This window comes from Paramormyrops kingsleyae, chromosome 1 (genome assembly GCF_048594095.1).
Source record: "Paramormyrops kingsleyae isolate MSU_618 chromosome 1, PKINGS_0.4, whole genome shotgun sequence".
Lineage (NCBI taxonomy): Eukaryota > Metazoa > Chordata > Actinopteri > Osteoglossiformes > Mormyridae > Paramormyrops > Paramormyrops kingsleyae.
Window position 1 is genome coordinate 367,602 of NC_132797.1, and position 27,040 is coordinate 394,641.

The window sequence follows — 27,040 nt, forward strand, 5'->3', positions numbered from 1 at the left end:
CATTCCTTTGCAATGCCCATGGGTAGTTAGAAAATCCGCCAAGGGGGTGAAAATACGCCGAATAAAAACAGCTAAAAAAAACGAAACATAAGCCATAGATTATTCACAGTCTATTTCTTTATTTTTAGATTACAGAATCTTTATTGCTCATTACCTATAATCACTTGAAATATTTCAAACCTTTTAAACCTGTACAACTTTAAAACTAAAAATTTAACCGGTCGTTTTCGGAGTGAATTTCAGATCCACTTTGCGTTAGAGGTGCTGCTGTTAACCTCTCCCACACGATGGCGCTAAAGGACAACGCAGCGTATACATCGTGCATCACACGTAAGGATCGCATGTGGGCGCGCAGGTCTGGTGTACAAGTAGTCATACCAAGAATAACCGGAAACATAAATTCTGCGATTAAAAATTATTGTAAAATAATAATAAAAATGCTGCGGGTGGGAGTACATGAACTGGACAAAATGTCTTAATTTGTGCCTAATCACTTTTCAATTATATAACCCACTGACGCACAGAATGGGCACAAAAACATAAAAGTGCAATTACAGAGGTGAACAAGGGAAACTTAGGGACTAGTATGGGAATGTCTGGAAAAACGTGAGATTGAAAGAGGCCAACGAGCCAATAAGACACATCATGGGAATGTTATTAGGATGAAACATTTTCAGGCAGTTTCCTTTGTCCAAAAGAATTTAACCAAAATCATCCGGAATGGCCAAATTTTCCAGACACAGCAAACATAAATTCAACATTTACATGATGTCTAAACAGTTCACAAACAAAATTCTTAAACAGAGTCCATCTTACCAGAAGTAAATCCCCCCCCATGATTTTTCATTTTATCGTTGAAATGATGACTTCAGCACACTGAATTCTACAAGTGAAATTTACACTTAAGAGTAATTACTTTTTCTTATGAGAACATATTCATAACAAAGAAATAACAATGGAGGAAAATAGAGTCTTACATTTCTTTACAAAATGTTTCTGTACACTTCATGTTGTTGTATCATTAGCTATTTAAATATGCTAAATTAAAATAACATTACAGCACGGGCTCTTACGGATAAATCTGTCTACCTGAATCACAGGCATCACGAAAAATTCAGAGGAAGGGAAACTTTAGAGCGTCAGAGAACAGAACAATAATGAATGAAACATGAGCAGCTTCGGCAGCACTGAGCAGAGAAGCTGTCTTTGCAGTGTCCGTGTGATAAGGACACCAGGGGTCCAGTCCGCAAACTCAATAACATACTACATCTGTCCAGACGAGGAGAGGAGCTTTAAAAACAGATATCTCTTAAAAATAAATAAATATGCGAACCCAGCCACCCTCGGCCTGGCACCATGTATAAACTCCAGTGACCAAGGTGGGAAGATAGAAACAAAACAAATGAACAAAAAAATGAAGACAATCAGCCTGAAAAAGATGCATCATAACTGTTTTCTGGATTTTTGAATTTAAGGCCAAATTTGCGAAGGGCCTGCACAGGATGAACAGGGACAAGAGAGGGGGGGGGCGTGGGTGGAGGACAGGGGGGTCCCAGCAGCAGGAAGAGCTCGCCAACTGTACAGTGCCCTAAAGATGTGAAATCTCCAGAGGGGGGGGGGGGGGGGGGGGGCGAGACAAGTCAGCTGAGTGTGGGGGGGCCCTCCACATGTCCAGGGCTTCTTCAGTGTCCCCCCCGGTGCCCTCAGGTTTAATACCTGCCAGTGGAAAGAACGGCAGCTCAAGCCTTTATTTATTCATTTTTTGTGGAGGGTGTATAATGTTGTTACTGTATTATACAGTATGTATTTTCTTTCTGACTTAGTCATACAGGCAAGGTACAAAAAAACAAAAGCACTAAACATCTCAGTTACGTCATCCTTAGAGCAGAAGGAGCATTAGAGTGATATTCCAGTAACGCTTTAAATTAGCAGCATGACGACTCGTCATGCAGTGCAGTGGTTCTCAACCCCGTCCCTGGGGACCCCCCCCTAGACAGTCCACGTTCCAGCTCCCAGCAGATCTGCATTCGGTGTTCTTGATTGGCTGAGACCAGGGAGTGAGCAAAAATGTGGACTGGGGGTCCCCAAGGACTGGGTTGAGAAACACCGATGTAGTGGAGTGGGGCCCCATACCTGTAGTAGTTTGGCTTGAAGGGGCCGTTTTTGTTTAACCCCAGGTACTTCGCTTGCTCGTCACTCAGCTCGGTCAAGTGGGCGTCGAACGCAGGAAGGTGAAGACTGGCCACATACTCATCTGAAAGGGAAGGAGCGACTGACTGTAGCTGGAAAGCTGAGATGCGGATGGTCAGTGACCGGCGCCAGCTGTGTGCTGTGTCATGATGCTGAGCACTCTGGGTCTTCTGCTGATACCCTGAACACAGTTTGACTGAAAGTGTGACCTGGGTTAAACTCAGTAAAAGCTCAAGAACTTCCCAGTGAAAGAACCTTTGAGTGAGAGTCACTGAGGTAGACAGACACTCCGGTAATCAGTTTTATTACCATACATGAAAAGAATAGCCACAATTTTGGGGAATTGGTTTCCTTAACAAAAAAGAAAACCATAATCATTTCATGAAAAAATACAGAATGTGACTAAATTTGCATGGGGAGCCATAAACAGAGTGCAGTAAAAGCAACCACCAGAAGGCAGGAGGGCCAAAAAGTTTGCTCTGAGTAAAGGTTAATAGCATGAGGCCCTTACCCATTTTCTTGGGCAGCAGATAGACATCCTGTTTGTAGCGTCCCTCAGGAGCGTTAAAGAGCTCAATCAGCGCCAGAGCCTTTGTGACACAGAGCAGTGAGTCATTGGAAACCTTCATTTCGGTCACCGATTCAGCAGAGCATAAGGGAATCAAAAGGCTGACCTCATACCCTTCAAAGAAACCCTCTCCAGCTTACCTGAGTGGTAGCAGTGATGGACAGCACGAATGTGGGCACTGTGGAGCAGCTTAGGTTCAGAAGACGGCCCTGTGGACACAGACACACACACACAGGCCATAGGTGCATGCGCGCACACGCACACACACACACACACACAGAAAATTGACTTAAATCTGTCTTCTTGCTTTTCCACATTAAACCGAGACCATCCTTATAAAACAGACTGCCCTCTACAATGCAGACTGCCGGGAACTTTCCTCAGCATGCAGTGTGCTGCCACTCAGCCTCTCCTCCAGCTCACCTGGAGCCAGACCATAGCTGTCAAGTCTCCCATTTTGGCCGGGAAACTACCGTATTTTACCCCTCTTTCCCGCCGTCCTCCCGTATTAGTATTTTCCCGTAAATCTCCCGTATTATATCATCATTTCAAAAAAATTCCTTTGCCTCTCCAAACCGAACTGCCAGTAGCCTCACGAGAACTGCCACCTGCAGTAGCCTGCAGGTCATTTACAACATTAACCAGGTCATAAATGTGGAGGTTAAAATGGCAATGCTGTGTGCCAAAAACAACGTTACTTTCACCTTCTGTAACGACTTCAACAAGGATACAAAGTCTGCAACAAATCTGTATAATAAGTCATTATAGTGAATGCCAGAGAACCACATGAGTGAACATGAGAAATTAAAAGAAAATGTGTAATGAAAATAAAATGTAAATGAGAAGTGGTTATTTTAGATTTCTTGTACACCTGTCTTAGAATGTAAGGGATACTGGAGCTTGGTTGGGGGGGTGGGGTGGCTCGCGGTGGGAGCCGGAAAATTTCCCTTATTTTCAAATCCAAAACTTGACAGGTATGAGCCAGGGCTGAATTCTCACCTCAGCTAGCAGTACAATCCTTTTGCCGTCGGGCCAGATGACATGGTCCACCTGTGACCTCACACGCTCCCAGGTGAGCTCGGGCGTGCGCAGGCTGGCCTGGGAAGCGGGACATGGGGGGGGGGGGGGGGGGGGGAATCTGTCAATCATATTGGGTGGGGGAGGGGCATATGGGGGTGGAGTCTGATGGAGGTGGGGGGTATATGGGGGAGGAACCTGAAGAGGAGGGACCTGAGGGGGAGGGGCCTGTGGGTGTTACTCTGCAGATTGCGGCCTACGTACCACGTCAATCTCCGTATTGGAGTGGCCCATGTTACACACGATACAGCCACTCTTCATGCGATCCAGGTATTCCCGGACCACCACGTTCTTATTGCCTGAAGAGAGAGGTGGAGAACGTGTGGTGAGCTGCGTGAGTAGGCCACATGGCCCCCGTGATGGGAGGACCTGCCATACCCTAGAGAACTACCTGTGCAGGTGATGACAATGTCCACTTGTCTGATGACCTCATTCAGCTTCACCAGTCGGAAGCCATCCATGCTGAAGGAGGGCCAGGCACACACAGGTTTAACTACCCTGGTTACCTCTCGCTAAAGCACTTAACCCACCCAACACCTGACGATCAAACTCCACCCCCTTGCTCTAGCCCTTTGTTTACCAACCATCCATCATAATGGTGAGATAATCTTCCCGGAAAGCCGGCCGCACATACCAGGCTTGCAGAGCACAGATGGGGTCGATCTCGGTCACGTACACGACGGCACCCATGGCTTTCAGAGCAGCCGTGCAGCCCTTGCCGACCTGCGGCCACATAGAACACGCGTGGTTGGCAGCAGGGCCTGTGATTGGCCAACTGCTACTTCCTGCTATGACCAGCATCCATGACTTTCAGCTGGTGGCATCTAAGATTAAATTACCAACTGACTGATACAAAATCTAAACAAAATATTGTGACAATGGGAGAAAAATGAGAAAGATGCCTGATGAATAATGTTAAAAACTGGTGACCTAAAAATATACAGTTTAGTAGATTACCAACGTTACGGTACAAGAAAATTCACACTGGTGCCAGCAGAATTTCTAAGTTAGTTGGTTACTTCACCCTAAGGCTAACAAACTAACTAGGCTGCAGTGTGATAGCCGGAACATCACCTCTCCGTATCCACACACCAACACCTGTTTCCCCCCAAACATCACATCTGTGGTCCGCTTCAGCCTGTGGGGGCGCAGGCAAGCAGGGTCACTGAATCAGGCATGTCCAGCCCCCCCCCCAAATCGCTCTTGTCTCACTAACACCCTCGTCGCTCCACCTACCCGTCCAGGATGGACTCACGGCAGCAGTACAGGTTATCAAATTTCTGCTTGGTCACGGAGTCGTTGACGTTCATAGCAGGAACACACAATTTGCCGGCCTTAGACAGCTGGTACAGCCTGAGAAAAGAGGAGCATAGGAAGGTGGTGTAGTGTGTGGGGGGAGGGGGGCTACTGTGAAGCTGGATGAAGGACTGAACTCAAATCGCCCCCTGTCAAGAAAAGGCTGCTCGGTACTGTCCATACCTGTGAACCCCAGTGACACTCTCTTCCACGATTCCCTTTATTTTCTTAAACATGTTGGGGTACTTCTTGTAGATCCAGTGGGTCAAGTCGCCTCCGTCATCCAGGATCTGCCAAAACAGAGAGACTACTGAGAGACACCGATTCAGAAACTCTCGATAAGTAGCAAACTGGACTGGAAGTCAGGGCTTCTCACACACTGTGCTGTGCGAGGTGAGGAACATCAATACACATCCCTGATAGTATATCTGCAAACTGCAATTTGCCTTCCTTCACCACAACCCCCTGTGCTGTGTTTGTGTTAAGGGGCAAGGCCGAGGCTCATGAAGAAAGCCTGCAGAATCGGTGTGGGAGAGGGACCCACCATGTTGGGCTGCCAGCCCTCCAGGTTGACACAGCGATCGATGCACCACCAGAAGTCGTCCTCCGACTCGCCCTTCCATGCGAACACTGAGATCCCTGAGCAGAGGGACAGCATGCAATGTACGTCACACTGATAAGCAGGGCTCATCTGCAGTTACACTGACTGTGTGGGGTCCATGGAAGGGGGTGTGGTCATGAGCAGGGTGGGGGCGGGCATGGAAGACACTCACCCGCCTCAGCCAGAGCAGCAGCTACCTCATTCTGGGTAGAGTAGATGTTGCAGGCAGCCCAGCGGCACTGAGCTCCCAGAGCCGAGAGAGTCTCCATCAGCACCTGTGGGGCGTGGGGCTTGTTTAGGCTCCTCCTCTCTGACCCGTGTGTGTGTGTGTGCGAATATGGGCATACTCACAGCAGTCTGGGCGGTGATGTGGGTACAGCCCACCACCTTGGCTCCTGCCAGAGGCTTTTCACCCTGGGCTCTCTTGCGAAGAGCCGTTAGAGCTGGCATCTCTGTGGGGAGCAGAAACACACAGGGACCCTTAGTGTACACACACGCACACACACACACACACACTCTGTGCTCTTAATACACTCTTACGCATGACTTTAATCACAGGTGGACTGGTTGACGCCCCCCCCAGTGACGTTGAGGGTGCCTCTGAGGGTCTCGGGCAAAGTGAGATTCACACAGACCCCTATGATGGACAGTAAGGACGATGTGACCCCACACAGACTGGGGAGACTGGGGTCCCGCCCTGCAGCCAGGCCTGTTGGGGGGGGGGAGGGGCAGGCCCTAGGTGTGACTTTGGGGGGGGGGCAGGCCCTAGGTGTGACTTTGGGGGGGGGCAGGCCCTAGGTGTGACTTTGGAAAGGGGGGGGCAAGCCCTAGGTGTGACTTTGGGGGGGGGCAGGCCCTAGGTGTGACTTTGGAAAGGGGGGGCAGGCCCTAGGTGTGACTTTGGGGGGGGGCAGGCCCTAGGTGTGACTTTGGAAAGGGGGGGCAGGCCCTAGGTGTGACTTTGGAAAGGGGGGGCAGGCCCTAGGTGTGACTTTGGAAAGGGGGGGCAGGCCCTAGGTGTGACTTTGGGGGGGGGCAGGCCCTAGGTGTGACTTTGGAAAGGGGGGGGCAAGCCCTAGGTGTGACCTTGGAAATGGGGGGGGAGGATGGTCCATTGTTGCCCCAGGGCCCACCACTGACTCTAATCGCTTGGGAACTGATGTTCAGAGATATTGGGAGAGTAGCACTGCACTCAGCACACGGCCCAGCCCGATTAGACCGGAATGCAGTGGGAGAGCAGCACTGCACTCAGCACACGGCCCAGCCCGATTAGACCGGAATGCAGTGGGAGAGCAAGCAGCGCGACTCTCTGTCACAGGAAGTGGCAGGAAGTGTGGACAGATCTGAGCCCACATCTGTCTGCAAGTCAACATACGGCCCTCGCGGGCTGTGGACGGCAAGCTAAATGTACATGTACCTTCTGCACCTGCACTGCCCCCGCCCCCCCATCCTGAAGCTCCATGCCACTCACCTTGCTCTGCAATCTCGATCTCCCGGCGCCCGAAGTCGGCCTGTTTGATATTCTTGATGCAGAAGTCTGCGCTCCCCTTGGAGTTCTTCTGCTGCTTGTCCCGTGGGGACGTCTCATCGTCAGAGCTGTCTGTGTAGGAGGCAGCTGCAGGATGAGCGCCGAGAAGTCGCCACACCCGTATCAGTACCAGAACGGCGGGGGCGAGAAGCTCGGCATAGACCAGGGAGTCGGGAACAGCGGCTATGAGAGCGGATCACGGCTTGCTGCTGATGCTGTCCCGGGTGTGTGTGTCAGTACCAGAACGAGAAGCTCGGCACAGAGCAGGGACTCGGGCACAGTGACAGAGAGCGGATCACGGCTTGTTGCTGATGTTGTCCTGGGTGCGTGTGTGTCAGTACCAGAATGAGACTGGGGACGCGGGCACGCTACATGGTCTGTCATGGTTGCTGGGTGCGTGTGTCAGTACCGGAACTATATCGACACAGACCGGGGTCTCGGGCAAAGCGGCTACGGGAGCGGATCACATCCTGCTGCTGATGCTGTCCAGGGTGTGCATCTCCATTACCTGAGCTGTAGCTATCTGTGGAGGACTGTGAGATGGACCGGGACAGTGAGCGTCGCCCAATTTTCGTGGGCCTCTTGTTGAACTCCTGTTTCTGGTCGGCAAACTGGATCTGCAATGGGGGGATTCAGAGAGAGAGGCATTAATGGGGTTGCTGATGTTGGCAATGCAGGGGCCAAAATAAAGTCCCAGTTTGAGACTTGGCTCGACCCGAGCCCCAGTGCGATCTGCTTTCCATGAGTGACTCACTGCCCCAAATACCACGCAGGAACGGCATCATCCCCAATGGCCGTCTTCCAGGGATGCTGAGCTCCTCAAGAAACCATCAATGTCCCGCTGTCACTGCTTTGGGTGGGTCAGTTTAAATGAGACTACATCATGCTTTATCTGCCATGTGTACACGTGTGAGTAGAGGGACACTGGAATGTGTTAGTTTTCACATGTCTCATCGTGCTCTTTTCTTTAAAGACACATACACACAGGTGAGAGCGACACTTGGGGCCCAAGCACAGGATCAGCTGTCTATCCAGTAACCCTGCAGCATTTTTCAGGGTGTTAAGGATCTTGTTCAAGGACACAATGGAGAAGTGGATACTCTGCCAAACATGGGATTTGAATCCGTGATCTTCTGGTCACAGGCACAGAGAGAAAATCGCCCCACTCACCTTTACCATGGGGGCTCCCTTATCCTTCCTGTATCAAGAAGACTAGTCTCCCAGACGATGGCAGCACCATGTGATTTATATCCCTGGGGGGGGGGTGTGTGTGTCTGTACTGGCTACGCCTCCCCCCACTGTGCCCTCCCCCCAGCCAACCACTGTCCATTGTACATCGTCCCCTTCACCGCTGACGCTGGCCAGGCCATGAGGGGGGCCGTGACGGCAGCCTGGGCTAGCGAAGGCGCACATACCCGATTCAGACAGGATGGCAGAACATGGAAGTAAGCCTGGGCTTTCTGCTTCCAAGGCCTGCAGATCAATACAATGGAAGTCCACTAGGGGGCTCTCCCACAAAGGGCTTCATTATAGTAGCCGTAACAGTATATTATGTTACATGTTTAACCACAGGGCTAGGCGAGACAGCAGTAATATTGTTAAATTAACATTCTGGTCTTTGATTTGAATATCATGAGTATCGTGATACAGACTAAACAGTCTTGTTTTCAAGCATAATTGAAAGTGATAAGGTACTATTTTTTTTAATACAAATTCCATCGAGGTATGAGTCTCTTGTTGATGTAATTTGTCAGTATACCCGTCGCAGGCTCCATAACTAATGGTAAACCAATTTGGACATCATAATCAGAAAAACTCAAAACTGTAAAAGTGAAGCATTGAAGTAAAGAAATAATGACTTGGATTATACCACAATAATTATTCATATTGCTTGATATGAAACAATGATCATGATAAAATATTTTGCCCTATCAGCCATCCCTGGTTAATGGCTTTGTGTGAAACAGCTATCCAGAGGGATTCTCTCTGTAACCCTCTGTCAATAAAAACATTTTTTAGTGTAGCTCAATTCAACCTGTCCTGTCCTATATCTGTAATTAGAGATGCACCGATCCGATATTCAGTATTGGCGCCGATCCAGACCTATTTGACGAATCGGGTATTGGCCATGCGTGACCGATCCATGTCCTATACTTACTTATTTAGTTTTTGGCAATCTCTAAAAAGATAGCTCCTATTTTGTGTTAAATTTATTTGTACAATCAATCGCACGACAGCTCTTTGCCATTTTACATGTGTTGCTGCCCCTCAGTCTTTTTTGCTACTCAGTGGGTGTGAGTACAGTGACTTCCGCCTGCTGTGACGTCATGCGCATACCCTTCGCAGTACGAGGAGCGCAAGACGTGAGGATCTGGGACTATTTTACGCTTTTAACAGAAACCAGTAGCACAGCGATTTGCAATCTTTGTAAAATAAAGTTTTGAGAGGTGGGAATAGCGTTTAATGGACAATCCCACTTAAAGCGCATGCAACTGTGTCAGACAAAAAAAGTAATGGATAAATTGGGAGTCGCTAACTTGGACTGTCTTGCAAACTCGTTGCAGCTTGTGATACAAGAGGGGCTGCCATCGAAACACAGTGTAACTGAGCTGACGCCAATGGGAGAAAAATTGTATTAAAATTTTAAGCTTTCGTCACTTGTGTATATTTCATATTGAACTGCAAATGCCTCAGAAACGGTTAAAACAAGACATACAAACGAGGTGGTACAGTACGTTATGTACGTTTGTAGTAGCTAGAGCTGGGCGATATATCCTAGAAATAAAATCTCCGATTTTTTTCACAATAAATCTGATTTTCAATTTTAATCTATTTTCCCCTCCCCTACTCAAAATCAAACTACAGATGACAAATAAATGGTTCAAAACAAGTTTTAACTTTATTTTTTTACGTTAGAGTTAAAGTGCAATCTGACAAGCCAAAAAAGATGAATGTAAGTGAGATGGCAGACCACGCCATTGTAAACACTTTTAGAAACTTGTAAAAACTTTTAGCATGTTAATGAATCCCGGCTTTTCCACAGTATGTATGGGCACCATGTCTTTTGCAATATACATCGTGACAGTGTTTGATATCGCCTTCCACCGTGCCCGATTCTTATACGGCACACAGTTCGAAAACGTGTCAGGGATGGTTGCTTGCTTAACTTTGGATGTTGTGCTGGTGCTGCAGGTATTTTCATTTCGCTGGGAGCTGCACTTCTCCAACTCCGCTGCGTGCTTCTGCTTTAGGTGCTGGAATAAATTTGTCTTGCTGCTTCCTTTGGTTGCAACAGACTTTGCAACGAGGACGTGTTTGGTCTGTGTCCGATGGTGCAAAACCGAACCATTGCCATGTTGTTTCTGAATCCGCTAGAGCAGGGGTGGCCAATCGTATCCGCAAAGGGCCGGTGTGTATGCAGGTTTTTGGGATAACCTGTAGGTCAGCTGTTCAAACCCAGGTGTGAGGACTCTTCAGCCAATCAGTCCTCTAATTAGTAATCTAATTAGGGAGTTGCAGCGAAAACCCGCATACACACCGGTCCTTCGCGCTTAAGATTGGCCACCCCTGCGCTAGAATGTTTGGGTGCGCCGCGCTAATTTACCCGTGAAGAACGGTGCGTCACATTAGTTCTGCTTTTGGCGCTCGCGTGTAAAATGAGTAATAAAATCGATTTTCATAAAAACACATCATCCTGAACTGTAAATTCGAATTAATCATAAGAACATAAGAACTATACAAACGAGAGGAGGCCATTCGGCCCATCGAGCTCGCTTGGGAAGAACGTAATAGCTCAGAGTTGTTAAAATCTTATCTAGCTCTGATTTAAAGGAACCCAAGGATTCAGCTTGCACTACGTTATCAGGAAGACTATTCCATACTCTGACTACACACTGTGTAAAGAAGTGCTTCCTTAAATCCGGGTCTGGATGCTGTTCAGCCAAATGACTATTTCAATATCAGTCTAAATACTAGAACTCGTGGCCATAAGTGGAAATTAGCAGGAGAACATTTTAAAACAAATTTGAGGAAGCACTTCTTTACACAGCGTGTAGTCAGAGTATGGAATAGTCTTCCTGATAACGTAGTGCAAGCTGAATCCTTGGGTTCCTTTAAATCAGAGCTAGATAAGATTTTAACAACTCTGAGCTATTAGTTAAGTTCTCCCCAAACGAGCTTGATGGGCCGAATGGCCTCCTCTCGTTTGTAAATTTCTTATGTTCTTATGAAATGTTCTCCCGCTAATTTCCACCTATGGCCACGAGTTCTTGTATTTGAACTAATGCTGAAGTAACTATTCGGTTGAACAGCATCCAAACCTGTTAGAATCTTATAGACCTGGATCATGTCCCCCCTCAGTCTCCTTTGCTTGAGGCTGAACAGATTTAGCTCAACTAACCTCTCCTCGTATGACATTCCTCTAAGACCAGGAATCATTCTTGTGGCCCTACGCTGCACCTTTTCTAAGGCCGCAATGTCCTTTTTAAGATATGGTGACCAAACCTGCACACAATATTCTAGGTGAGGTCTCACCAAGGAATTGTATAATCTTAGCATTACCTCCCTTGACTTAAACTCCACACACCTGGAGATATACCCCAACATCCTATTGGCCTTTTTTATTGCTTCCCCGCACTGGCGAGAATGAGACATGGAAGCATCAACATACACACCAAGGTCTTTCTCATAATCAGCTACCTTTATTTCAGTAGGTCCCATAAAATACCTGTACTTTATATTTCTGCTCCCTACATGGAGTACCTTACATTTGTCTATGTTAAATTTCATCTGCCAGGTGTCGGCCCAGTCACTAATTAAATTAAGATCCCGCTGTAGCTGCTAAGCCGCTAGTTCAGTATCTGCTACACCACCCACCTTGGTGTCATCTGCAAATTTCACCAGTTTACTGTATATATTGGTGTCTATATCATTTATGTAAATTAGGAACAATAGTGGTCCTAAAATTGAACCCTGCGGTACCCCACTATGAACGCAGGCCCACTGTGACATTGAGCCTCTTATAACTACTCGCTGCTTCCTATCCGTTAACCAGTTATCAATCCAGGTCGCTACAGTTCCTAAAATACCTGTCGCTTTGAGTTTAAGTGAGAGCCTCTTGTGGGGGACAACATCAAAAGCCTTTTGGAAATCTAAGTAGATGACATCATAGGCCTTCTTATCATCAACTTCCTGAGTAGCTTCCTCAAAAAAGTCTAACAGATTTGTTAAACAGGATCTACCTCTCCTAAATCCATGCTGGCTATCCCTCAAAATGTTATAATCTACCATTTTCTCTTTGATTATAACCTCCATAACTTTACCAGTTATACAAGTTAGACTGATTGGCCTATAGTTTGACAAATTACTTCTATCCCCTTTTTTGAAAATGGGCGTTATGTTGGCATGCTTCCAATCAGAAGGTACCACACCTTCAGATAAGGATTTTTGAAACAGTAAAGTTAAGGGTAGGCAAATAATATCCCTCATCTCTTTTAACACTATAGGTAAGATGCCATCAGGGCCCTGTGATTTATTTATTTTGAGCTTAGCTAGGCTTTGCAAAACATCAGCTTCAGTTATATATATATATATATATATATATATATATATATATATATATATATTAGTTATAGACGATGTTGGATTAGTAATAAGCACTGGTAAGTTACTAGTGTCCTCAACAGTGAATACTCGTGCAAAACTATCATTGAACTCATTTATTATATCAATGTCGTTTTCAATTATAAGACCCTTACTATCCTGCAGATTAGTAATTTCAGCTTTTAGAGCTCTTTTAGAGTTAAAATACTGGAAGAAACTTTTAACGTCGTCCTTAGCCTCCAATGCGATCTTCCTTTCGACATTCCTTTTAGCTCGTCTAATGTCATTTTTTACTTCAGCCTGTAGATTTAGATACTCTTGCTTTATTCTGTCAGCATCAATTATTTTCCATTTCTGGAACAAAGCCCTTTTCCTCCTTACTTTATACTTTATTTCCCTAGTAAACCACCTAGGTTGCAATTTCCTAGATTTATTCTTCCTGGAAACAGGTATAAAGTCCTCATGCACTTGCAATAATGTGCTTTTAAAAAATTCCCATGCCTCTTCAACAGTTTTGTTATTTAACTCCATCCAGTTCACAGTTTCTAGTTTTAATCTCATACAATTGAAGTCAATAAAATCGATTTATCGCCCACCTCTAGTAGTAGCCTAATTAAATATTTTTTGTCATACATTTTTCCCTCTGTATTTACTAGCTTGAAAAAATTAATATATAAAGTATAACAAAGTATAAAGTGCTCTTGTATCGGAATCTGTATCAGTATCAGCAGTTGTGTATCGGAATCGGAACGGAACTGAAAAAATGTGGACCGGCCCATCCCTATATATAATGTCACAATTGTTAACAGTTCCTTAAATATTATGCTGTTCTCACTGGTGCATTACCCTCTGCACTCAATTAGCACACAGCATGACTCTACAGTTACAAGATGGAGATCAACTCTATCCATTAAATCGAATACCAGAAATAAACAGTGCAATTCACAGTGACTCTGGAGGAATAAACCCTAACTAATGCTCGGAGCGCCCCCCTAAGGTGATCATAAAAATAACAGGGACCATGGCGCACATGATCTGTACTGGAGGCAAACGTCTTTAGATGGCATCTAAATCATCTCCCACACAATCAAGTTGGCTAATTTGTAACGTTGTCGCAACATTTAATATCAAGCTCTCTGATGCAGTCAAACCAGGAAAGGCATCGATAAATTTATTTTTACAGTTTGAAAAGCAAGAAGCGCTGGGTTCAAATGAAGGAAACTGCATACTTCCAGCACATGGAGCCGCTAAGGCCAAGGTGACCACTTATGGAACATACTGACTGTGAACGTGCGGGTAATCTGCCCCATCAGAGGGATGAGGAAGACAACGGTGCAAATTATGTGAGCAAAAGACGTGGGACCCTGCTGTTCAGCTCCTTGAGTCCCGCTCCTGACGCACTGTGCTCGTGTCGGAAAGTGACAGCTCGATGGCTTCGGGGCCAATCACAGAGAAGCTCCAGCGGGTAATGTCAGATGGTAGCCGGCAGAGGAGATAGTTTAGCTCACGCATGACATCCAGTAACCTCTCCCTGTAAGGCATTAGTGTCCCACCCATCACCTTCAGAAATATTCAATTAGCTGCATCAGAGGCAGCTGGTGGCTGAAAAGGTAAGAAGATGCATTTTACATTATTATAACGGTACCCTGTTCCAAAGAGGAGAGAAAATGTATTTTTAAATGACCAATTTTTAAAGCACAAGTACCCTCATCATAGAGGTGGTACTACGACATCTTCAGCACCAGTACCCTCATCATAGAGGTGGTACTACGACATCTTCAGCACCAGTACCCTTATCATAGAGGTGGTACTACGACATCTTCAGCACCAGTACCCTCATCATAGAGGTGGTACTACGACATCTTCAGCACCAGTACCCTTATCATAGAGGTGGTACTACGACATCTTCAGCACCAGTACCCTTATCATAGAGGTGGTACTACGACATCTTCAGCACCAGTACCCTTATCATAGAGGTGGTACTAAAACATCTACAAAAGTCCCAACATCCCAACCCACAGAGCTGCCCACCCCCTCCCCAACAAATGAACTGCTTTCATACTATTTTGGTCAGTGCATAACACATATGTTATTTTATAGATTTAATGTCTTTATAATTATTCTAAAATATAGAGAATAGTACAAAAACTTTTCTATTGATATGTGTGTCCTAACTTTCAACTGGTACTGTACCACCACGACCGGCTGGGTCATTTTTAAAGCAAATCAGGTAAATCCACACTTGCTACATAACCGCTGTTTAACGCCAAATAACATGCAGGTGGCATGCAGGAGACCTGCTGCTTGAGATGCAGGGTAAGGACTGGGGACTTTAAGTTGTTACTTCCTGTTCAAGGTACAGTACTCGTGGAAAAATAACAATAAATATGACCCAGAGTATCTACTTCACCATGGAATGGTACATCCCATGTGCCACCCGCACAACATGGATGGAATGTCCCACTGTCAGGAAGGCAGAAGACAAGCGATGCTCCATGAGCTGCTTGTTCCGAAGTGCTTCCTGTCTCTGCTCAGCAGACTGAGGTGAAGATGGCTGTGTGCATTATGCATGCAGATAGCCAGCCATCAATAATGAAAGAGAACTTGATGCTATGAGCCATGACAAAGCTAGACTCAGATCTGACGTCAAACGTGTGAACAGGATGGTCAGAAGGTGTCCCCCCCACTCATTTAAACGTGGTCCATCAGTAGTAAAAAGTGCTCCAGTCTGCAATGGCAGGCTACAAACAACAGGTGGCAGTGTGATTTCAGAACTGGAATATGGGTCATACACACTTGATTGGGCACATCCCCAGTAAAGAGAATGCTCAGTGTGGACCTTTCAGCTCTACCCCACCCAGCGATTCAAGGTCAGTTAGAGCTAATGACTGCTCTGTATTGCCTACAAGATAAAGAGGCAGATGTAGCACCCACCGTCGATCCAAGCAGGACGACCAGGGACCCCACGCTCCCACCGTCGATCCAAGCAGGACGACCAGGGACCCCACGCTCCCACCATCGATCCAAGCAGGACGACCAGGGACCCCACGCTCCCACCGTCGATCCAAGCAGGACGACCAGGGACCCCACGCTCCCACCGTCGATCCAAGCAGGACGACCAGGGACCCCACGCTCCCACCGTCGATCCAAGCAGAACGACCAGGGACCCCACGCTCCCACCGTCGATCCAAGCAGGACGACCAGGGACCCCACGCTCCCACCGTCGATCCAAGCAGGACGACCAGGGACCCCACGCTCCCACCGTCGATCCAAGCAGGACGACCAGGGACCCCACGCTCCCACCGTCGATCCAAGCAGGACGACCAGGGACCCCACGCTCCCACCATCGATCCAAGCAGGACGACCAGGGACCCCACGCTCCCACCGTCGATCCAAGCAGGACGACCAGGGACCCCACGCTCCCACCGTCGATCCAAGCAGGACGACCAGGGACCCCACGCTCCCACCGTCGATCCAAGCAGAACGACCAGGGACCCCACGCTCCCACCGTCGATCCAAGCAGGACGACCAGGGACCCCACGCTCCCACCGTCGATCCAAGCAGGACGACCAGGGACCCCACGCTCCCACCGTCGATCCAAGCAGGACGACCAGGGACCCCACGCTCCCACCGTCGATCCAAGCAGGACGACCAGGGACCCCACGCTCCCACCGTCGATCCAAGCAGGACGACCAGGGACCCCACGCTCCCACCGTCGATCCAAGCAGGACGACCAGGGACCCCACGCTCCCACCGTCGATCCAAGCAGGACGACCAGGGACCCCACGCTCCCACCGTCGATCCAAGCAGGACGACCAGGGACCCCACGCTCCCACCGTCGATCCAAGCAGGACGACCAGGGACCCCACGCTCCCACCGTCGATCCAAGCAGGATGACCAGGAACCATACATGCCCACCAATGATCCAAGCAGGACGGCCAGGAACCATACATGCCCACCAATGATCCAAGCAGGACGGCCAGGAACCATACATGCCCACCAATGATCCAAGCAGGATGGCCATGGAGGCAGAAAGAGTGAGACCTCATGCCTCATTATCATCAGGTTTCAAAGTCCAAAAGCAAATAAATATGCGCTAATTTGTACGGCATATTTTTTTAGTTATTCATTATAGTCTTGTGTCTATGTTGTCTTATGTTTAAAGCTGTTTTTAAAGACTCAGATAAAAAAAAAAAAAAACTACTTTGTTTCATTGTATGCCTACATCATTTGAAATGTCAAAGTTTGACTTGACTAAATAAATCCTACAGTCACAGCCAAAAGTTATGAGAATGACATAATTATTGGTTTTCACATAGTTTGCTGCTTTAATGTTTGTAGATCTTTTTGTCAGATGTTTCTGTGGGATACTGAAGTACAATTACAAGCATTTCACAAGTGTCAAAGGCTTTTATTGACAATTACATTAAGCTTATGCAAATAATCAATATTTGCAGTGTTGGCCCTTCTTTTTCAAGACCTCTGCAATTTGCTCTGGCATGCTGTCAATCAACTTCTGGGCCAAATCCTGACTGATGGCAGCCCATTCTTGCATAATTAATGCTTGGAGTTTGTCAGAATTTGTGGGTTTTTGTTTGTCCACCCGCCTCTTGAGGATTGACCACAACTCTCCGATAAGGAAAAGTACACCGCCTTTAAGGCAGAACCCTCCAAGAAGGAAAAAAACAGGCCCCCTTAAAGGCAGAACCCTCCAAGAAGGGAAAACAGGCCCCCTTAAAGGCAGAACCCTCCAAGAAGGGAAAACAGGCCCCCTTAAAGGCAGAACCCTCCAAGAAGGGAACACAGGCCCCCTTAAAGGCAGAACCCTCCAAGAAGGGAACACAGGCCCCCTTAAAGGCAGAACCCTCCAAGAAGGGAACACAGGCCCCCTTAAAGGCAGAACCCTCCAAGAAGGGAACACAGGCCCCCTTAAAGGCAGAACCCTCCAAGAAGGGAACACAGGCCCCCTTAAAGGCAGAACCCTCCAAGAAGGGAACACAGGCCCCCTTAAAGGCAGAACCCTCCAAGAAGGGAACACAGGCCCCCTTAAAGGCAGAACCCTCCAAGAAGGGAACACAGGCCCCCTTAAAGGCAGAACCCTCCATCAAGGGAACACAGGCCCTCTTAAAGGCAGAACCCTCCATCAAGGGAACACAGGCCCCCTTAAAGGCAGAACCCTCCAAGAAGGGAACACAGGCCCCCTTAAAGGCAGAACCCTCCATCAAGGGAAAACAGGCCCCCTTAAAGGCAGAACCCTCCATCAAGGGAAAACAGGCCCCCTTAAAGGCAGAACCCTCCAAGAAGGGAACACAGGCCATTTTGCGCCTGGTTTCAGCCAAGTGAGGGACCTGGAGTCAGCGCCCAAAGAGCAAAGATACCCAACACCTCTGAGCAGAAGTGAGATGCTGCAGGTCCTTGAACATTGAACGTCTTCTCATGTAGCTGCCCGCAAGTGGCGTCAAAAGCTGCACTATTTATATTCACTAGTTGCAGATTTATGACGAAGGACACATACATCCTCACAACAGGAGTAGCCCAGCGTGAAGATTTACCCTCCTATGTAAAATGGGTACATCTTTGTACTGTGTGCAACTGTCTCTTTTCCAGTGGTTCCCAAATCGTTTCCCTGTTCCACTTCACTCTTCAGCACCATGACCATCACTCGGCACCATGATCGTCACTCGGCACCATTACCGTCATTCCCCATTGGGAGGGTTAATTAACTGTTTAATTGCTGCATTAGGATGGTGACACTCAGGGCCATGTGAGGAAGCCACACCGGTTCAAGGTGCTCTAGGTGTAATTATCAATGTGCACAGGGTTAGGGATCCTGGGTTTTTAATAAATCTGCCCTTATGCAAATAACGACTTTAATCAAGTAATTTTTAAAACTAAATGTGCTGCATATTCTGCAGATGCAGAAGGGGATTATGGCATATCAGGCTGCCCTGTGCTCAAGCAGGGAGCATCAGCTACTAAACGTACAGGAAGGGGTCTGGCTGGTGCTGCGCCCCCTGGTGGGGAATGAGCAGGTTGGCTGAAAGCTGGCTGTGTCCCCTCAGGTCTCCACAGTAATGACATGTAGGAATGATAGGAGCAGCCCCGGATCACCATGCTGGGACGGCGGGAAGGTAGGGCTCAGGGCAGGTTTATTTTAGGCCTCCAGCGAGATGATTCAGATAAAGTTTAAATCCTCCAACGCTGCGTCTCACGGACGGAGAGCTGTCGGGCAGAACGTGAAACTAAACTCCCCGGCCAGCTTCTCACTGCAGCACTTACCTACCCTCTCCCTCTCACCATCTATCTCCATGCTAATTACTCCCCTCTACATTCTGGGGCTGGGACAGACGGCCCAGCTCGCTCTGAACAGGCACTGCCAGGGAGTCCCGCTTAGGGTGAATGCCTGGTGGATGTTGCTGAGGACTGAATAATTTGTGTAAGCGAGGGGTGCTATCAGTTTAATTATCCCGAGATTCTAAGGGCTAAAACGGGATCAGGCTACCAGATGGAGGAGGCTCGGCGCCGTCGAGGGCTGCCCAGATCCGGGGCCTTCACAAGACGTATCTGTCCCCTGACCTCCTGTTTCCAGCTTGCATTTTCACCCGGGAAATGTGCCATTTCCCAAAACACTGGTGAGGCAGAAAGCTGGCGCCTGAAGTGAGTGAACAGTCACTACACTGAGGGAAACGCTACAGACCGCACACAGACAGGCACCCCCCCGGAGAAAGACAGCAGCCTCCACCCTCCCAAACAAACCTGTGGCTTAAAGCGCTCCTTTCAGAACGAGACAATCCAAGGTGACTCCAGCCATAATGTCAGTCTGTGGCAGTGATGTTCTGTAAACAGTGTTTTTTCGCTTTACTTTTAACAAGGGGTATAATTACTGTGAACACAAAAGGCAGACTACATCTTATTTTAAACCCATTTTACTGGGGCCCATTGCAATTTGAGGAGTTTAAGAGTATAATCATATGGGCCTCCCCCAACCGAAAGGAAAATTCCACAGACAGACAGACAGACAGACAGACGAAGAGACAGACAGAGGCAGACGAAGAGACAGACGCTATCAGCCCGCGGCATCATCACCCCCAGCATGAACACCTGGGAGGGCTGAGAACCAGGACTGGATCTGACCGCGAGCTTTAGGCCCCAATCCAAGGGGAAACAGCACACTGAATGTGGGGACTGCTGTTGAGGAGGGGGCACACGGGCCTGCATCAGTCAGGTAACGGACGTCATGGTCACATAACAGACGGGTCACTGTCTGTCGTGAAGAGACCCTCTTCCCCAGGTTAGGCATCTGTCCTGATTTCCTGTCGTTTTGCTCTACAGCCACCCCCCCCCCCCGCTATAAATCACCTCACCGCCAGATAAAAGCAGCAAAAAAAACTTCCATGCATCCTTTGAGCCTAATAAAACCTGTTAATGGCTCTTTGTTATAGAGATTGTGAACAGACTCTGGGTTCTTCTGAGAGGGAGATAAAGTTCATTCAGCAGGAGAGAGAGGTATGAATTATGCAACTCATTTACTGAGCCCCCTCTCCAAATGAAGACATTTTCAGTGCGGACTTGAAAGATGAAGTGATTGCAGCGTGTCAGGTAAACCCAGCCCCCCCACCCCCCCAGGGATGCAGTGACCAACGAATGCGCAAAGAGGCTCAGACAGATGCCACGTTGCCAGGAAACTGGCATAAGGGCACACACACACACACGCGCACACACACGCACGCACACACACCCACGCGCACACACACACACACCCACGCTAGTGACCAAACATTTGTATCATTGAATTTTTAAAGATTCTGCCGGTTTTATGATACATCACAGTCGGCCACCCCTCCAGTTCACCATTAAAAAGGTTTGTTTTTATTAATAATTATAAAAAGTTAACATTGAGCTTAAAATGGTCATTTTATTAGTTTTATTAGATTATTATCATTATTATATAATAATAATTTATTAATCTCCGTGGGGAAATTGTCCCTACACCTCTCTCAACTTGCTCTCCATCTTTGTAGAGTAAGCTGTCTGTGAAGGGCAGCCACCCATAGCAACGCCCAGGGAGCTGGGGGTTAAGCTACTGCTTGCTCAAGGACCCACAGACGCGCTGAGGCTGGGTTTGAACCAGCGACCTTCTGATTACAGGCACACAGGCTTAGCCCACTGAGCCACACGCTGCCCCACCTTCACCTTCAGGGGACAGCGGCTCAGTGACACAGAGGGACATCGTCAAGTATTAACGTATTTTAAGGTTGATAACATTTTATTGATTATAACTGTCATTATTACCACGATAAAAATCGATGATACTAGGGATTTTGCTTTACTGATATGCATTTAATTGCAGACCTTGGTATATTACACGTAATTCAAATTTTCAGGCACAGACTGAAGCAGTAGCTTAAATACTATAATTCTGATCAGTTATATACGGAGAATTGTTGTGTTATAAAGTTATAACTGTCAGAAAGAAGGATACGCAGAGTTAACAGGGGTCCTTCCAGTACACTCTGCATATCCATCCATGGCAGTTCTAACAGCGAGCAGTATCATATAATCTGCTGCCTACTGAAGTATTACAGTTGTTGTTTCAGCTATGGTATAGTATGGCAATACCTGAGAAATTCAAACTGTACAGGAAAATTTAAACTGATGAACTGGTATACCACCCAGCACTAAAGCACGCACACACAGACAGAGACACAGACAGACGCTCACTCATAATGACTGAAGAACAAGCTAACGCTGTTCCTGAGCAATAAGAACGTGTAATAACAGGCCAGACCGAAGGCTATACCACTAAGCTGGGGGTCAAAGATCAAAGGCCTTCATTCAGATCGCAAATGTTCCAGTGCCTTTCAGACTGGGAGGTGGAGCTTCACTTGGGGACAGAATGACAGGTGACACGTTGCTGTGATTCCGATTCTAAGGATGGCATTGGACTGGCAGGCAATTTGAAACGTCAGACTGACAGTTTGCTGATAATAACAAAAAACATACATACCCCCACAACGTCAGCGACACAGAGGGACATCGTCAGGGGACAGCGGGTCAGCGACACAGAGGGACATTGTCAGGGGACAGGCGCTCAGCGACACAGAGGGACATCGTCAGGGGACAGGCGCTCAGCGACACAGAGGGACATCGTCAGGGGACAGCGGGTCAGCGACACAGAGGGACACGGTGAGGGGACAGGCGCTCAGCGACACAGAGGGACACGGTGAGGGGACAGGCGCTCAGCGACACAGAGGGACATCATCAAGGGACAGGTGCTCAGCGACACAGAGGGACACCATCAGGGGACGGCTGTTTGTGACACAGAGGGCTGCACAACTTTAAACGTTGTGATGATGTCCTCCAGTAGCCGGGTGCGACTGCACCATTAACTCAGCACCATCTGCGATCGCCTGCCAGGGTAACGCGCAAGTGAATCCTGCCCCAAGTTCAGCAACCACTATTCCGGCAAGGCCAATTTACACTGCCCTGTCAGAAGGGTAAGCACTGAGGAAGGCCTCGGAGGACCAGCTGCTGTGTGCAGTGAGCAGGCCGATTCCCTCTGCAGGGGTTTGCGACTGGAGATTTAAAGCTGTACAGGATTCAAAACAGGCTTTCATCTCAACCCATTAGCTAACTTAGTTGGTAGAAACACGGTCATGTTTATCTTAAATATATATATCATCCATCCATCCTCCACAAAATGCCTATCCAGTGAAGCGTCACGATGAGTGTAAGAAATACAGGATAGGAGGTGGGGTTACGATTAGGGGAAATGCTGGACAAACACGGACACATACATACAAACCCACACACAGGCGCACACACACACACACATACAAACCCACACACACACACACACATACAAACCCACACACACACACATAAAAACCCACACACAGGCGCACACACACACACATACAAACCCACACACAGGCGCACACACACACAAAAACCCACACACACACACACACACACACACACACACAAAAACCCACACAGACACACACACACACACAAAAACCCACACAGACACACACAAAAACCCACACAGACACACACACACACACAAAAACCCACACAGACACACACACACACACAAAAACCCACACAGACACACACACACAAAAACCCACACAGACACACACACACAAAAACCCACACAGACACACACACACATAAAAACCCACACAGACACACAGACACACACACACACACACATAAAAACCCACACAGACACACACACACACACACATAAAAACCCACATAAAGACACACACACACACACATAAAAACCCACATAAAAACCCACACACACACACACACACATAAAAACCCACACAGACACACACACACATAAAAACCCACACAGACACACACACACAGACACACACACACACACACACACACAAAAACCCACACAAACACACACACACAGACAAAAACCCACACAAACACACACACACAGACAAAAACCCACATAAAAACCCACACACAGACAAAAACCCACATAAAAACCCACACAGACACACATAAAAACCCACACAGACACACACACACACATAAAAACCCACACAGACACACACACACACATAAAAACCCACACAGACACACACACACACACATAAAAACCCACACAGACACACACACACACATAAAAACCCACACAGACACACACACACACATAAAAACCCACACAGACACACACACACATAAAAACCCACACAGACACACACACACACATAAAAACCCACACAGACACACACACACACATAAAAACCCACACACACACATAAAAACCCACACACACACACACACATAAAAACCCACACACACACACACACATAAAAACCCACACAGACACATACAAACCCACAGACACATATAAACCTACACAGACACACACACAAACAGACCCACACACACAAACCCACACACAGACACTCACACAAACCCACACACACAAAAAACAGAAACAGAGAGATAGATACAGAGACACACACACACACACACACACACACACACACACAACTCTTCAGATAAAATGCACATCTTAGGATAGTTAATAAATGAGATGATGTATAATTCCATGTATTGGAGATAAAGGAATAATAATAATGATGAATTTTCAATTAACTTTATGCAATTACACAGAGTTTCTTCCTCACGGTTGTGATCTGATGCTTTCAATACACGTCACTGCTCACATGAAGTGAATGGACAGCACTGGGATCCTGTTTGATGCGTATTCAGTCCTGATGTTTTAACTGGAGATGCCATTCGTTAACTGTCGCACCTGTAAGGTCCAGGCAAAGTCTAAGTATTCCAAGAAAAACATCCCATCGAGAAAACTGCTCTTATTGTGAAAGGTGACCTTGAGCTTTGATCTTATAAATGGCTTCCTACTGGCCTATCAGAGCTGTGGCGAACCATGATGATAACATTCACGCAGCAGCCTGGGTCGTCAGCCATAAGAAGGACAGTCAATTCTCTTCAGAGATACTGGAGTCAGAATTCTGCGAGTCCTCCCAGATAAAAGCTCACATAAGCAGCTCAGTGCTCCTTATGCACCTAGTTGTAATCACAAAAACGTTCATGCTTGACAGGAAGGCGAGACTAGCTAGATAGAATACTGACGCACACAAGAACTCCTGGAGGTAGATTAAGCCTAGTGAGGTTTCCCCTATTCACCAACATATCCCTCAGTATGTGATGGATGATGTAGTCAGACTCATCGTGTCTTATCTTGCATTGACAACACTCAGGATATCTGTCATGCACACTGATGAAATGTAACGGCCAATTTGTAGGACATTTTTACAATGCCTTATAGTACTTGCATACCGGCGTTCATTTGTAACACACATTTCCATCATGATCTACTGAACTTGTGATACATAAAACATAATTAGAGAACAAACCATAATTATGCAGACAAATATGAAATCTGCTGGGCATCCCATCTTCATTTACATTTCACTGGAATTTCACACGTCAAAACTACCTGGGCTTAACATCTATGGGTTTATGTTTAATGAGAAACTTGAGATGAGCAGTGGGATCCAAGGTTCTAAGAAATATTTCTATAGTGGAGAAGATAACTCCAGCTACTGTAATTGTTCTTTGCACAGATTTCTTGCACATTTTTTCTCTTTGCAGGATCAAGAAACGGATCTGCTAAGTAAATATGCTTTTAAGTTATATTCTCCAATCAAAATGTCACTTGGTCTGAGTGAAACGCTACAACTCCTCTGTGAAAACAGACCTGAAAGATAAGGCCCAAAGACGTCTTCATCTGCATTTGCACTTTTTCCTTGGCCTCAGATGGCAGTGGAAAAGGTCATCGTCAAACGTAGTTAAGATGCACATAATAACCTCTGCATAAATCAGAGTAGTTGCCACAGTTTGCATGCAATTACGGGTTCAGGTGTTGGAAAATCACTAACAGATAACAGGTTGCACGGTATATGGGCTGGGGGTTGGTGGACAGCTGGATCTGACTAAATATTTAGAGCATTAACGTTGGTAATGACTGCCTGACGAAGTGACTTAAAATGGGACATAGCGATGCGAAGGCAGAAACAGCGCGCGATTGCCGGAGAGCATCGGCCGGGCGGCGCACTGCGGTCCCCGGGAACATCACTCCCCTAGCCAGCTTGTAGTAACAGCTTATCGCACCACATATTGATCGCCATCTGCTCAACTGGATTGCTCTCAAGAGCCGGGAAAAAATCCGAAGTGTACATGTATATACTGAGTTATAGTGTGGATTATAATGTATTTTTTTTGCCCGCAGGTCACGTAATAACCTGACGTGCAGGGAGCCAGCAACATAACAGTAATAACCGGGGCAGGCTGGCGCCGTTTGAGCGGCATTACCTTCTTCGTCTTAGGAGCTTCGGCTACGGTGCCGTCGCTGTTCAGGAGGGACTCTCCGTTTTGTCGTCCGTCCGTTCGCCTCATCGCCGATGCCTGCATCTTCGGGAGGTCTGGACTGGGGGTCGGAGAATGGCTGGGGTCCCCTTTCGCTATAACCTCCGTCGACGGACCCACCGGTGAGGTAGCAGCTGCAGCCTTAGGCTCGTTTTTAAGCACCTTTTTCTCCTCCGACTTGGGCATTCCCGGAGGTACAGCTTTGAGCTCTTTGCTGGAACTGGCTTGCAGGTCCGCCTCGGCCATTTTCGCTGATACAACCTGGACTGACATCGCTGTAGTTACTCGAAGTCCTTTTCCCCCCAACACAAACGTATGAACGAATACAGAACACAGTTGTGAAGGATGACGCAGAGGCAAAGGATTGTGGTAGATGTAGTCCATATTATAAACGTGAGCTACAGCTATGACACATGGTACATTCTACAACTCTGTCAACTATGCGCCATTTTACATTGCATAATAATTCACTAGGATGTACGTGGAATCAATGCAAGTTATATGTATATACAATCGGGTATTTATACAGATAAAAATTCAGTTCCCTCACACCCCCGCCCGCCAAATATTTGTTCTAGGGAATTCTGGTAAATGCAGTTTGTTGAGCCACTGACGTACACAGCTCATCGCCGTTTACCTTCGCAGTTGGGGAGGTACTATCACCTGCTGTACGTGACTAGCAGACTTACGAAGTGCCGCTTCTAATTCGACTACATATCCAATTCACTGCCAAACTTCAACCTAATCTAATTCTGCACAAATTGTCAGATTAAGCATATTTCGATTATTCTGATTTTAAATTACATTTTAATCCGTTAACGGTGCTTTATCAAGCTTTAACGAATGATGCATGGTTAACTTGAGCTGTAATATGTTATATAGTTCACCCACAACTGAAAAATATTCTATACGCAACCCCAAATTACATTGTTAATCATTGAGAGAAGGGCGATAGCAAAATAATCCAACTTTTGTTTCAATTCTGCATTTATTTGGACTTCTTTGATGTTACCGGTCGTTAATGTATGGCTTTTGGCTACGGGACCTTGAGGCAGCCCTGCGTGCTGCAGGTTCATCTAAACGTCTTGTAACTAAACTGAAACTAAGAAACCTCTATTAGCAAAAGGATTTCTATACAACGACTGAGTTATGTATGCGTACATATAATGCACCTGAATCCTCAGACAGCTACGGTCCGACGCTGCCTTCGGTAGTAATGTTATACTGCCACTCAGTGGAAGACATTAAA

General features: G+C 47.1%; 1 protein-coding gene across 2 annotated transcripts; it reads right to left on the reverse strand.

The window, feature by feature from the left end:
* Positions 1-99: 99 nt before the first annotated feature.
* LOC111838556 (S-adenosylhomocysteine hydrolase-like protein 1) lies at positions 100-27,031 on the reverse strand. Of its 2 annotated transcripts, none has more exons than XM_023801649.2 (17): positions 25,738-27,031; positions 7,769-7,877; positions 7,204-7,332; positions 6,084-6,184; positions 5,905-6,007; positions 5,676-5,770; positions 5,315-5,421; positions 5,072-5,188; positions 4,910-4,973; positions 4,470-4,558; positions 4,227-4,297; positions 4,040-4,134; positions 3,758-3,856; positions 2,899-2,967; positions 2,702-2,780; positions 2,134-2,254; positions 100-1,716 (listed from the first exon to the last, which is right to left on the reverse strand). In XM_023801649.2, the coding sequence occupies exons 1-17, from the start codon at positions 26,173-26,175 to the stop codon at positions 1,710-1,712; spliced, it is 1,893 nt and encodes a 630-aa protein (XP_023657417.1). In that variant the 5' UTR covers positions 26,176-27,031; the 3' UTR covers positions 100-1,709. The 2 variants fall into 2 exon arrangements, with proteins under 2 accessions (XP_023657417.1, XP_023657415.1); XM_023801647.2 differs by having other exon boundaries at positions 7,204-7,347.
* Between the last annotated feature and the right edge of the window lie 9 nt (positions 27,032-27,040).